At 45.3% G+C, this 13684-nt stretch overlaps 1 protein-coding gene across 4 annotated transcripts in view; it reads left to right on the plus strand.

The window, feature by feature from the left end:
• phf20l1 (PHD finger protein 20 like 1) overlaps positions 1-9514 on the plus strand; it is a 208469-nt gene extending 198955 nt beyond the window's left edge. For all 4 annotated transcript variants that reach the window (XM_072468230.1, XM_072468229.1, XM_072468231.1 and 1 more), the window contains 2 exons: positions 4347-4524; positions 7468-9514. In XM_072468230.1, coding sequence (XP_072324331.1) covers positions 4347-4524; positions 7468-7610 — 321 coding nt within the window. In that variant the 3' untranslated portion in view covers positions 7611-9514. The remainder of the gene's footprint in view (positions 1-4346; positions 4525-7467) is intronic.
• Positions 9515-13684: the final 4170 nt, after the last annotated feature.

The following is a 13684-nucleotide window of genomic DNA, read 5'->3' on the forward strand; positions in this document are numbered from 1 at the left end:
AAAGACCACCCCACACAGGCCCCCTCCCCCACCCTATCCTTGTAACCCCATCTAACATGCACATCTTTTGAACACTGAGGGGCAATTTTAGCATGGCCAATCCACCTAACTTGCACATCTTTGGACTGTGGGAGGGAACCGGAGCACCTGGAGGAAACCCGCGCAGACACCGGGAGAACGTACAAACTCCACACTGGCAGTCACCTGAAGGCTTGATGCATTTGGGTGTGGACTGCTTCAGTATCTGAGGAGTTGAAAACGGTGCGGGACATTATGCAATCATCAGCAAACATTCCCACATCTGACCTTATGATGGAGGAAAGTACATTGCTGAAGCAGCTGAGATGATGGGGAGTAGGACTCTACCCTAAGTAACTCCTACAACGGTGTCCTGGGACTGAGATGATTGATCTCCAATAGCCACGACCATCTTGCTTTATGCTAGGTTTTAAAGACAGGAGGCAGAGAAGGCGGTAATTTAAATTTCTCCTCTCCCCACCGGTCAGTAAACAGAAAGGTGTTTTGATTTGTTTCCCTCTTTATAATCAGTAGCATATTTCCCAACCCCTCAGTTTTCTTGTGATTTTCTAGTAATAACCCCACAGCAAACTCATGATAGGGTGAACTCAAAGGGTTAGTGAAAAAGAGTTTGCATTGTTCCCTTTACCTTCACATAGTAAAGACAGGGGTAAAGATTGACAGAGACCACAGCAGAAATAAATGTTGTTTCATGTAGGTTCCGGAGTCCAGAATCAAAGTCCAATGAGGTATTCCTTCACAGAGGTCAGCAAGCTGAAAACCGATGTAGAATTCACTGTTCCAGTGGTGTTGCCTTCACACGACGAGATAAGCATGCAGAGTTTAATCTGTTGTGTAAGCGATGGCACAGAACTTCCAGCAGAAACAATGTAGATAGGGTTAGGCATTCAATATTGGCAGAGCTCCTTTTTTGTGAAGCTGCCAGTTTGATAGTAAACAGGAGACTGACCTATGCAGTTAATAAGACAGCTATGCAAACAGTATTACTTGTTCCACAAGCCGAGGTCCATGTCACATGACTCCCACTCTCCACTATCTTTTCCAAAGGATGTGTATCCATTGGCTGGATTCCAAAGTGTCTTAGCCATTAGGAATAGCCATTAGGAATTAAAAGGATGCAGGGCTTTTATCTTAGCAGACGATCCATCTCCTTCTGGCCAGCCTGGGTTATTAAATGCAGGTGGTCTTTGTATAGCTCACTTCGAAGTTGGGCTGTACCATCCACAGAAGGTCACTAGTGGCTCCTCAGAGAGAATTAGGTGTGAGATTTCCGAAACTGCAAAGTGGCTTCTTTTTTCATAGAATTTACAGTGCAGAAGGAGGCCATCCGGCCCATCGAGTCAGCACCGGCTATTGGAAAGAGCACCCTACCCAAGCGCACACCTCCACCCTATCCCCATAACCCAGTAACCCCACCCAACACTAAGGGCAATTTTGGACACTAAGGGCAATTTAGCATGGCCAATCCACCTAACCTGTACATCTTTGGGCTATGGGAGGAAACCGGAGCACCTGGAGAAAACTCACACACACACAGGGAGAACGTGCAGACTCTGCACAGACAGTGACCCAAGCCGGGAATCGAACCTGGGACCCTGGAGCTGTGAAGCAATTGTGCTAATCACTATGCTACCGTGCTGCCCTCATGCTTTGTCCTGGGGTCACAGACAAACACACTTTCAGTCATTTTAAGGATCTTGGTTCAGCTTTTAAAATTTTAGAAATAGCCATGAAGGTATCTATATATATTTTATAAAAGTATACAGTGTGATGTCTTAGAGTCTATCACATAGGCATGACTCCAAGCAGTGCAGTTTCCCCCCTGAATACCATTGACTTCAGTTTTGTTCGGGCTCATTAATGCCACACTCAGTTAAATGCTGCCTTGATGTCAAGGGCAGTAACTTTCAGCTCACTTCTTGAGTTCAGTTCTTTTCTCCCAGTTTGGATCAAGGGTATAATGAGGTTTGGAACTGAGTGACCTGACAGAACCCAAACTGACCCTAGGAGCAGGTCATGGTGAGTAAGTGCTGCTTGATAGCACTGTTGACAACACAATCCACCATTTGATCAAGAATAGATTATGGGATGGTAATAGGCTGAATTGGGTCTGTCTTGCTTTTTATGGACATATCTGGGCCCTTTTCCACATTGGCTGGTAGCTGTACCACAACATCTTGACTAGAGAAGGGCAGCACGGTAGCACAAGTGGATAGTTCTGTGGCTTCACAGCGCCAGGGTCCCAGGTTTGATTCCCCGCTGGGTCACTGTCTATGAGGAGTCTGCACGTTCTCCCCGTGTGTGCGTGAGTTTCCTCCGGGTGCTCCGGTTTCCTCCCACAGTCCAAAGACGTGCAGGTTAGGTGGATTGGCCATGCTAAATTACCCTTCGTGTCCAAAAAGGTTAGGAGGAGTTATTGTGTTACGGGGATAGGGTGGAAGTGAGAACTTAATGTGGGTCGGTGCAGACTCGAAGGGCCGAATGGCCTCCTTCTGCACTGTATGTTTTATGTTCTAGAGGCAAAGCTAGTTCTGGAGCATGAGTCCTCAGCATTGAGGAAATCCCGGTATTAATTTCATAGATGCAATTTCATAGAATTTACAGTGTAGAAGGAGGCCATTCGGCCCATCGAGTCTGCACCGGCTCTTAGAAAGAGCACCCTACCCAAGGTCCACACCTCCATCCTATCCCCATAACCCAGTAACCTCACCTTACACTAAGGGCAATTTTGGACACTATGGACAATTTATCAAGGCCAATCCACCTAACCTGCACATCTTTGGACTGTGGGAGGAAACCGGAGCACCCGGAGGAAACCCACGCACACACGGGGAGGATGTGCAGACTCCGCACAGACAGTGACCCAAGCCGGAATCGAACCTGGGACCCTGGAGCTGTGAAGCATTTGTGCTATCCACAATGCTACCGTGCTGCCAGATGGTTGATAGGGCCCATAGCTTTTGCTGTGTTCAGTGCCTTCAGCTGTTTCTTGACATTACGTGGAGTGAATTGAATTGACCGAAGGATTGGCATCTGTGATGCTGGGAGCCTCATGAGGAGACCGAGAAAGATAATCCACTCAACACTTCTGACTGAAGACAATTGCAATGCTTCAACCTTATCTTTTGCACTGATGTGCAAATTTGTCTGAGCAGTGCTATTTTCCAACTTTTTAAGAATTGCAGCCAATGGTGCAATGATTCCTTTAAATTCTCAGACTTTACCTGCAAGTAATTCACATTTTTTTGGGATGAATTACTGTAGAATGTCAGCTGTGGCCTCTCACCTCTGAATCGCAAGGTTGTGGTTTCTACATTCATTTCAATATATCACCCTCTCAAATGACGCAATCTAGGTTGACACTGCAGTGCAGCAGCACTGAGGGAGTGCTGCACTGTCAGAGGTGCCACCTTTCAGGTGAGAGCTTAAACTGAGGCCTGATCTGACTTCGCAAGTGAATGTAAAAGATCCTATGACACTATTTTGAAGAAGCACATGGGGTTTCACCCAGTGTCCTGGTCAATATTTATTCCTGAAAAAAGTAATTGCCTAAAAACGAAGCATGTTACCAGGTCATTACCACTTTGCCGTTTGTGGAAGTCTGTGCACGAGTTTCAGCACTTCCTACATTCCAACAGTGACCATACTCTATAAGTGCTTCATTGGCTGTAAAGTTCTTTCAAATGTCCTGGGATCATGGAGGCTGTGCTGGAAATGCAAGTCTGACTTTCCTTATCAGGTTCTGTTGTGTTTTCTTCCTGCCAATTCCTATCTCCCCTTTCAGCGGTGTGGTTATACAAATGCCAAACCCAGAAGTGAACACTTGAGTATCAGCTGGCTTTCTCAAAGCCATGCTCAGCTCCGTTTGCAATTCCTCAGGTAATGAAGGGGCCCGTGCCCATGTGCAGCCAGACTTTGATAACATCCAGGCTTGGGCTGGTAAGTGACAAGTAACATTCACGCCACACAAAGCTAGCCGGCTTGGAATTGTTTTTAGTGCTGGTTGCTAGTGAGCCAATTTTTCCCTCCACCAAAACATCTAAAGCACCAAAAGATCAGGATCTCAGCACAGACCTGTACTCAAAATCGGGGAACTCTCTGCTCTGTATGCGCAATGTGAGATGAAATTCAGAATATCCCTGTGCTGGATGCCTTCACACATTGTGCTGCTTTTGAAATCAGCTGAAATCATTTTGACTGCAGAAATAGAGCTTCCCCCGTTGATTTTCTCTGAACGGAGCGAAGCCTTTTACTTATAATTTACTGCTGTAACCCACTTTATTTCTCTATCACTGCATCAACAACAGGGGTCTACCGAGATTAAAGAGATGGTTACTGTCTCAAATGATGGCAGCTGCGATGGGATGGCAGGAGAGGAGCATGTCAATCCACAGTTTCCATGGCAGCTGAACCTACTGACACACATTGAGGATGTGCAGAATGAAGTAAACAGCAGAATGGACTTCATTGAGAAAGAGCTGGATGGTAAAATTGGCACTGCGACTATTAATCTTCCTGCTTTTTACATTCCCCGCTGGTCAAATATGAGACTTTGTCAGATTCACTTGAGCATTAAAGGTTGGATAAATTTGGTCTTTAATTCATTAAATTTAGAAGATTGAGGAGCGATCCAATTTAGCTGTTTAAAATGATAAGCAAATCGGATAGGGTGGATATAGTAGAACTATCTTTTCTGGTGGAGGAATCCAGAACAATGTGGCACAATCTTAACATTAGAGTTATGCCATTTAGAAATGAAAACAAGAAGATTTTCACCCCAAGAAGTAGTGGAATTCTGGAACTCATTCCCACAGAAATGCTGGAACAATTTAAACCCTCAAGACTGAGATGATAGATTTCTGTTGACAGGAGTATTAAGGAAGATGGAACAATGATGGGAAAACAGACTTTTTTTTTTTTTTTTTTATAAATGTTTTATTGAAATTTTTTTCCCAAACAACAATTTTTCCCCTCTTACAAAGCAAACGCAACAATAACAATACAGAAATTTTAAACAATACACAAGTAACAAAACCCCTTTATCTTTGACCTAAACTAAACCCCCCCTCCCCCCCCCCCCCCCGCCTCCCCCTGGGTTGCTGCTGCTGGTCATCTGTCTTCCCTCTAACGTTCCCCTAGGTAGTCGAGAAATGGCTGCCACCGCCTGGTGAACCCTTGAGCCGATCCTCTCAGGGCAAACTTTATCTGCTCCAGTTTAATGAACCCCGCCATATCATTTACCCAGGCCTCCAGTCCGGGGGGTTTTGCTTCCTTCCACATGAGTAGGATCCTGCGCCGGGCTACTAGGGACGCAAAGGCCACAACGTCGGCCTCTTTCGCCTCCTGCACTCCCGACTCTTCCGCAACTCCAAATAGAGCTAACCCCCAGCCTGGTTTGACCCGGGCCTTCACCACCCGCGAAATCACTCCCGTCACTCCCTTCCAATACCCTTCCAGTGCCGGGCATGCCCAAAACATATGTGCGTGGTTTGCCGGGCTCCCGCCACACCTCCCACATTTGTCCTCCACTCCAAAGAACCTGCTCAATCTTGCTCCCGTTATGTGTGCTCTATGTAGCACCTTAAATTGAATCAGGCTAAGCCTGGCGCATGAGGAAGAGGAATTTACCCTGCTTAGGGCATCAGCCCACATACCCTCCTCTATCTCCTCCCCTAGTTCTTCTTCCCACTTTCCTTTTAGTTCGCCCACCGACTCCTCCCCCTCTTCCCTCATCTCTCGGTAAATCTCTGACACCTTGCCCTCTCCGACCCACACCCCTGAAAGCACCCTGTCCTGTATCCCCTGTGTCGGGAGCAATGGAAATTCCCTCACCTGTTGTCTAGTAAATGCCCTCACCTGCATATATCTCAAGAAATTTCCCCGGGGCAACTTATACTTTTCCTCCAATGCTCCCAAGCTCGCAAAAGTCCCATCTATAAATAAATCTCCCACCCTCCTAATTCCCAACTGGAACCAGCTCTGAAATCCTCCATCCATTCTTCCTGGGGCGAACCTATGGTTGTTCCTGATTGGGGACCCCACCAGGGCTCCCCGCACCCCTCTCTGTCGCCTCCACTGTCCCCAGATATTCAATGTTGCCGCCACCACCGGGTTCGTGGTAAACTTTTTAGGTGAGATCGGTAGCGGCGCCGTCACCAGCGCCTCTAAACTCGTCCCTTTACAGGACTTTCTCTCCAGTCTTTCCCACGCCGCTCCCTCACCCTCCATCATCCATTTACGTATCATTGCCACATTGGCGGCCCAATAGTAATCGCCCAAGTTCGGTAGTGCCAATCCTCCTCTGTCCCTACTACGCTGAAGGAACCCCCTCCTTACTCTCGGAACTTTCCCTGCCCACACGAAGCTCGTGATGCTCCTGTCTATTTTATTAAAAAAGGTCTTAGTGATTAGTATAGGGAGACATTGAAATACAAATAAGAACCTCGGGAGGACCATCATCTTAATGGGAAAACAGACTTGAGATACAGACTTCTCAACTGTACTGGCTGCACATATTGCATGCAAAACCATAGTTCCTGTCACACTTAAGTGTCCATATTTACAGTAGGAATTGTTAAACCTGATGGGCTGCAGAAATGCTATCTATCCCCAGTGGTGATACTGTAGTGTCTCAGTTTCTTTTCTTTGTGAACTGCAGAGAAATATGTACACTCCAATCTACTCTGCTCCCTAAAATTCTACAGGTTTTCATAGAATAATAGAATCCCTACAGCGCACAAGGAGGCCATTCAGCAGGGGCTTTTGACAGTAACTTCATTGAAGCCTACTTGTGACAATAAGCAATTATTATTATTATTGACTCTCCGAAGGAGCACCCTACCTAGTTCCAAGCTCCCTCATTATCCCTGTTACCCCACCTAAACCTTTAGACACTAAGGGGCAATTTAGCATGGCCATTCCACCTAACTTGCACATCGTTGGACTGGGAGGAAACCGGAGCATCCAGAGGAAACCCACACAGACATGAGGAGAACATACATATTTCACACAGTCACCCAAGGTCGGAATTGAGCCTTAGTCCCTGGCACTGTGCTATTTATCTACTAATAATATCAAGTGAAAGTATGGTGTGACATTAGGATTAATTGTATCCCTTACAATGGGGATTGAGTTATGACGATACTCGGCATTAACCTGTGTATAGCGCCATGGGAGAGAAGATAGTAATAGGAAATATAAAGCAAACATTCTTCTTTGAAGTGTTAATACTGATATGAAGCTCCAACAAAGCAAGATGACTAAAAATATTTAACATAGGAATGTGTCCTTTGTTCCCTTTTTTATTTATAGTTAAAACTAATATGTTTTTAATTTTCTAAGTTCCCTTTTGTATGTTTAACTCCCGGTTGAATTGGTAACACAGTTTTTTATTTTTTTCCTTTTGCTTCCACCTGTGCAATCTCCTAGTTCTGGAAAGTTGGCTGGAATTTTCGGGGGATCTTGAATCGCCAGAACCGCTTGCACGACTTCCGCAGCTGAAACGGCACATCAAACAACTCCTGACAGACTTGGCGAAAGTGGAGCAAATGGCAACCTGCTGCTCTCTTTGAGAAAACAATCGTTGGTTGATGGTGGGGGGAGGGGGGTTGACGGAAAAAGGATGGAACTAAATGAAAACCATTCAATGGGAGTAGAGTGGAACCATTGAGAAGCTAATGTTTCTGCAACTTGTGTGTAAAAGGATTTAAGTTCCGATAGCAAACTTGGAAGCAAGGAAGAGACTGGATTGGAAAAAAAGATGGACGTCTTAGACATCCTATAACTTCAGGCTGAAGGCAAAGCTTCACTTCCATTCACAGCACTTGCCAGCATAAAGAGAGCCCATTATGTTATGAGCCCTTGCATACAGTACGTAGAGCATCCTAATCACTGATCAAGTGTGCTCACACTCTTTTCTAACTGGTCGTGAGTTCCTTAGTTACAGTTGTGCAAGGGCTCTTGACTGCGAACTGAGCAATGGAAGCAGGATAACACAATGGGGTCAGCAGCTTTTTGTGATTGAGAGTGTAACTGACTAGCATTTGTTATAAAGGCTAGAAATATATCAGAAGAGTGCAGCTCCGAAGTCAGGTGCTGGAGAAAGATCACTTTCCTGGTTCATAACTTGATTATATGATATGCAATGAAATAATGCAGAGATGAGCAGCTTATGGGCTCAAATCGAGCCTTTTAAATCACTGCAGTGATATTAATTATGTATTTTTTGTGGTAGGTCGACTAAGTTGTCCCAGGAACAATTTAGGAAGAAATAATTTGGCATTGCATTGTTGACATGCGACTTTCCAACTCCTGCAGTTTCCTGCAGCCAAATCTTAAATCCAATGTGAATTCTCAACACAGTACTTATTGCTCATTTGAAGAGAAGAAGAAACCCTGATGAAATATGTTGAAATGTTCTGGCTTTTTGAGAGATGGAAGGGGAGCTGGAGGTAGAGAACACAGACCTTTGCTGAGGGCCCAATTCCTGGTCAGAAATGTGACTGTGGAATCCCTGTGAAATCACCCTATAATAGTCGCAGACATATAACAATTAGCAAAAGACTTGAAAATGTATACGGTGTACAATATTGCTGGAGACCTTGGTATTTTGCACCCATCCAGATCAGAGATCATTTTGCAAAATGAATGCAATTCGTGAAGATCTGAACTCCTCTGTTATGATAAGTCTGTAGCTTTGTGTGGTATTATCTCATATAGCAATATATTGTGAGGAATCTAAACTGAGAGGTTGGCTTGTAAATAGCCTGGACCCCAGTTACTTTGAAAAATACCATCACCCTCCATGAGGCACTTGTTCATGCTGCCATTTGGACCCAAGCACCAGTCATGGCAGGTAGAAGAATACGCAAATAAAATCCAGACCTCCCTGAATCCTTTTTCGTCCCAAAACAACTGTTTTGTATACCCACAATTAACTTGTTTCTCAAAATGGTGCTTAAAATTAAGGGCATGCAAAATAGGTAGAGTCCTAGGAAAGTGCATGGAATCAGGGATTTGCGCGCAGAAACCTGTAAGGGCTTGCTGACCAGTGGTTGCACCAGAAACAATTGATTGGGACTTACATCTGTAACCATGTTCTTTGCAACAATCACAATCTTGGTGACGTTAAATTTAAAAAAAAGATGTGAAATGTGAAAGTAGTACAGATGAAATCAGTTTATAAAGTGTACAGGGTTGCAGAATAGGTCTCACTGTTTTACCTGCCCAGAATATTCAGCTGCTGTTGTTCAGAAATATATGAACTATAACAAAAAAGGAATTGTGTGCCAGGCAGGAAATATTTGCTATCAGGGTGTGTGTTGACTGTGTGTATATCTCAACAAAGTGTATATTTGGCTTATGTGTATAAAGTTTTGGAAGCTGAAGTTCCTCCTCTTTTCATTTCATTTCTGTGTATAAAACAATTCACTAAGGTGTTTTTTTTTAATAGACAATAAATGTTTAAGCAACAGAATATACCTATTGTGCTATTCAGTAGTTATGGATGTCATATGGACACTGCAACTGCCCCATCTCATGCTTAAACTAAGTAAGCATGGCTAAATTTGCACGATGTAAATCAATCACTCCATGCACTGACACTGGCTACAACGCTGGCATCTACCCATATGTATGTATGTCCCTGTCAGGCAGGGAAGCGATGGTCGAGTGAGGGAACCATGGTTGACAAGAGAGGTTGAATGTCTTGTTAAGAGGAAAAAGGAGACTTATGTAAGGCTGAGGAAACAAGGTTCAGACAGGGCATTGGAGGGATACAAGATAGCCAGGAGGGAACTGAAGAAAAGGATTAGGAGAGCTAAGAGAGGGCATGAACAATCTTTGGCGGGTAGGATAAGGAAAACCCCAAGGCCTTTTACACATATGTGAGAAATATGAGAATGACTAGAGCGAGGGTAGGTCCGATCAAGGACAGTAGCGGGAGATTGTGTATTGAGTCTGAAGAGATAGGAGAGGTCTTGAACGAGTACTTTTCTTCTGTATTTACAAATGAGAGGGGCGATATTGTTGGAGAGGACAGTGTGAAACAGATTGGTAAGCTCGAGGAAATACTTGTTAGGAAGGAAGATGTGTTGGGCATTTTGAAAAACTTGAGGATAGACAAGTCCCCCGGGCCTGATGGGATATATCCAAGGATTCTATGGGAAGCAAGAGGTGAAATTGCAGAGCCGTTGGCAATGATCTTTTCGTCCTCACTGTCAACAGGGGTGGTACCAGGGGATTGGAGAGTGGCGAATGTCGTGCCCCTGTTCAAAAAAGGGACTAGGGATAACCCTGGGAATTACAGGCCAGTTAGTCTTACTTCGGTGGTAGGCAAAGTAATGGAAAGGGTACTGAAGGATAGGATTTCTGAGCATCTGGAAAGACACTGCTTGATTAGGGATAGTCAGCACGGATTTGTGAGGGGTAGGTCTTGCCTTACAAGTCTTATTGAATTCTTTGAGGAGGTGACCAAGCATGTGGATGAAGGTAAAGCAGTGGATGTAGTGTACATGGATTTTAGTAAGGCATTTGATAAGGTTCCCCATGGTAGGCTTATGCAGAAAGTAAGGAGGCATGGGATAGCGGGAAATTTGGCCAGTTGGATAACGAACTGGCTAACCGATAGAAGTCAGAGAGTGGTGGTGGATGGTAAATATTCAGCCTGGATCCCAGTTACCAGTGGCGTACAGCAGGGATCAGTTCTGGGTCCTCTGCTGTTTGTGATTTTCATTAATGCCTTGGATGAGGGAGTTGAAGGGTGGGTCAGTAAATTTGCAGACGATACGAAGATTGGTGGCGTTGTGGATAGTGAGGAGGGCTGTTGTCAGCTGCAAAGAGACATAGATAGGATGCAGAGCTGGGCTGAGAAGTGGCAGATGGAGTTTAACCCTGAAAAGTGTGAGGTTGTCCATTTTGGAAGGACAAATATGAATGCGGAATACAGGGTTAACGGTAGAGTTCTTGGCAATGTGGAGGAGCAGAGAGATCTTGGGGTCTATGTTCATACATCTTTGAAAGTTGCCACTCAAGTGGATAGAGCTGTGAAGAAGGCCTATGGTGTGCTCGCGTTCATTAACAGAGGGATTGAATTTAAGAGCCGTGATGTGATGATGCAGCTGTACAAAACTTTGGTAAGGCCACATTTGGAGTACTGTGTACAGTTCTGGTCGCCTCATTTTAGGAAGGATGTGGAAGCTTTGGAAAAGGTGCAAAGAAGATTTACCAGGATGTTGCCTGGAATGGAGAGTAGGTCTTACGAGGAAAGGTTGAGGGTGCTAGGCCTTTTCTCATTAGAACGGAGAAGGATGAGGGGCGACTTGATAGAGGTTTATAAGATGATCAGGGGAATAGATAGAGTAGACAGTCAGAGACTTTTTCCCCGGGTGGAACAAACCATTACAAGGGGACATAAATTTAAGGTGAAAGGTGGAAGATATAGGAGTGATATCAGAGGTAGGTTCTTTACCCAGAGAGTAGTGGGGGCATGGAATGCACTACCTGTGGAAGTAGTTGAGTCGGAAACATTAGGGACCTTCAAGCAGCTATTGGATAGGTACATGGATTACGGTAAAATGATATAGTGTAGATTTATTTGTTCTTAAGGGCAGCACGGTAGCATTGTGGATAGCACAATGCTTCCCAGCTCCAGGGTCCCAGGTTCGATTCCGGCTTGGGTCACTGTCTGTGCGGAGTCTGCACGTCCTCCCCGTGTCTGCGTGGGTTTCCTCCGGGTGCTCCGGTTTCCTCCCACAGTCCAAAGATGTGGTTAGGTGAATTGGCCAATGATAAATTGCCCTTAATGTACAAAATTGCCCTTGGTGTTGGGTGGAGGTGTTGGGTTTGGGTGGGGTGCTCTTTCCAGGAGCCGGTGCAGGCTCAGGGGGCCGAATGGCCTCCTTCTGCACTGTAAATTCAATGATAATCTATGATTAATCTAGGACAAAGGTTCGGCACAACATCGTGGGCTGAAGGGCCTGTTCTGTGCTGTATTTTCTATGTTCTATGTACCCGACAATGTGGAAAATTGCCCAGGTGTGTCCTATATATAAAAAACAGGACAAATCTAACCCAGCCAATTACCGCCCTTTCAGTCTACTCTCCATCATCAGCAAAGTGATGGAAGGAGTCATCAACAGTGCTATCAAGCGGCACTTACTCAGCAATAACCTGCTCACTGATGCTCAGTTTGAGTTCCGCCAGGGTCACTCAGCTCCTGATCTCGTTACCTTGGTTCAAACATGGACAAAAGAGCTGAATGCTAGATGTGAGGTGAGAGTGACTGCCCTTGACATCATGACAGCATTTGGCCAAGTATGGCATCAAGGAGCCCTAGCTAAACTGGAGTCAATGGGAATCAGGGGGAAAACTCTCCGCTGGTTGGAGTCATACCTGGCACAAAGGCAGATGGTTGCGGTGGTTGGAAGTCAATCATCTCAACTCCAGGATATCACAGCAGGAGTTTCTCAGGGTAGTGTCCTTGGCCCAACCAGCTTCAACTGCTTCATCAATGACCTCTGTTCTGTCACAAAGTCAGAAGTGGGGATGTTTGCGGATGTCTGCACAATGTTCAGCACCATTTGTGACTCCTCAGATAATGAAGCAGTCCATGTCCAAATGCAGCAAGACCTGGACAATATCCAGGCTTAGGCTGACAAGTGGCAAGTTACATTTGCGCCACGTAAGTGCTAGGCAATGACCATCTCCTAGAAGTGAGGATCTAACCACCGCTCTTTGATATTCAATGGCATTACTATCGCTGAATCCTCCACAATCAACATCCTGGGGGGGTTACCATTGATCATTAAATTGGACCAGTCACATTAATACTGTGGCTAACAGGGCAGGTCAAAGGCAAGGAATCCTACGGTGAGTAAATCATCTCCTGACCCCCAAAGCCTGTCCACCATCTACAAGACACAAGGCAGCCTGCTTGATTGCTCCCCCTTCCACAAACATTCAAACCCTTCACCACCGACGGAACAGTGGCAGCCATGTGTACCATCTACAAGATGCACTGCAGTAACTCACCAAGATTACTTAGACAACGCCTTCCAAGACCACTACCATCTCGGACAAGAGCAGCAGATACCTGGGAACCCCACCATCTGGAGATCCCCCTCCAAGTCACTCACCTGACTTGGAAATATATCGTCGCTCCTTCACTGTCGCTGGGGCAACATTCATCCCTAATAGTACAGTGCATGTACCTACACCTCAAGGACTGCAGTGGTTCAAGAAGGCAACTCATCACCTCTTTCTGAAGGGCAACTAGGGATGGGCAATAAATGCTGGCCCAACCAGCGGCGCCAACATCCCGTAAATGAATTTTAAAAAAGCACCGAGACACTTCAGGCACGGCTATGTGGGAATGTTAACAAAGACGAAGATGGAACAGTTGGAGTTACTGCTTGTAAGAAGCAGTGAGAACTACCTGAGGTACACTTTTCCATGTTTTATGTAATACTCTATCTACTTCTCAAACTAATGCAATAAATCATGGAATCATGCCAGTCACCAAGGAAGATCTATGCAGTTGTTGAAGGCCAATAATTTCAGCCACGGGACATCGCTGCAAGATTTCCTCAGGGCAGCATCCAAATCTGAACTACTCTGAATTACCTTCGGTAATGAGCTTCCCTCCATT

This window comes from Scyliorhinus torazame, chromosome 11 (genome assembly GCF_047496885.1).
Source record: "Scyliorhinus torazame isolate Kashiwa2021f chromosome 11, sScyTor2.1, whole genome shotgun sequence".
Lineage (NCBI taxonomy): Eukaryota > Metazoa > Chordata > Chondrichthyes > Carcharhiniformes > Scyliorhinidae > Scyliorhinus > Scyliorhinus torazame.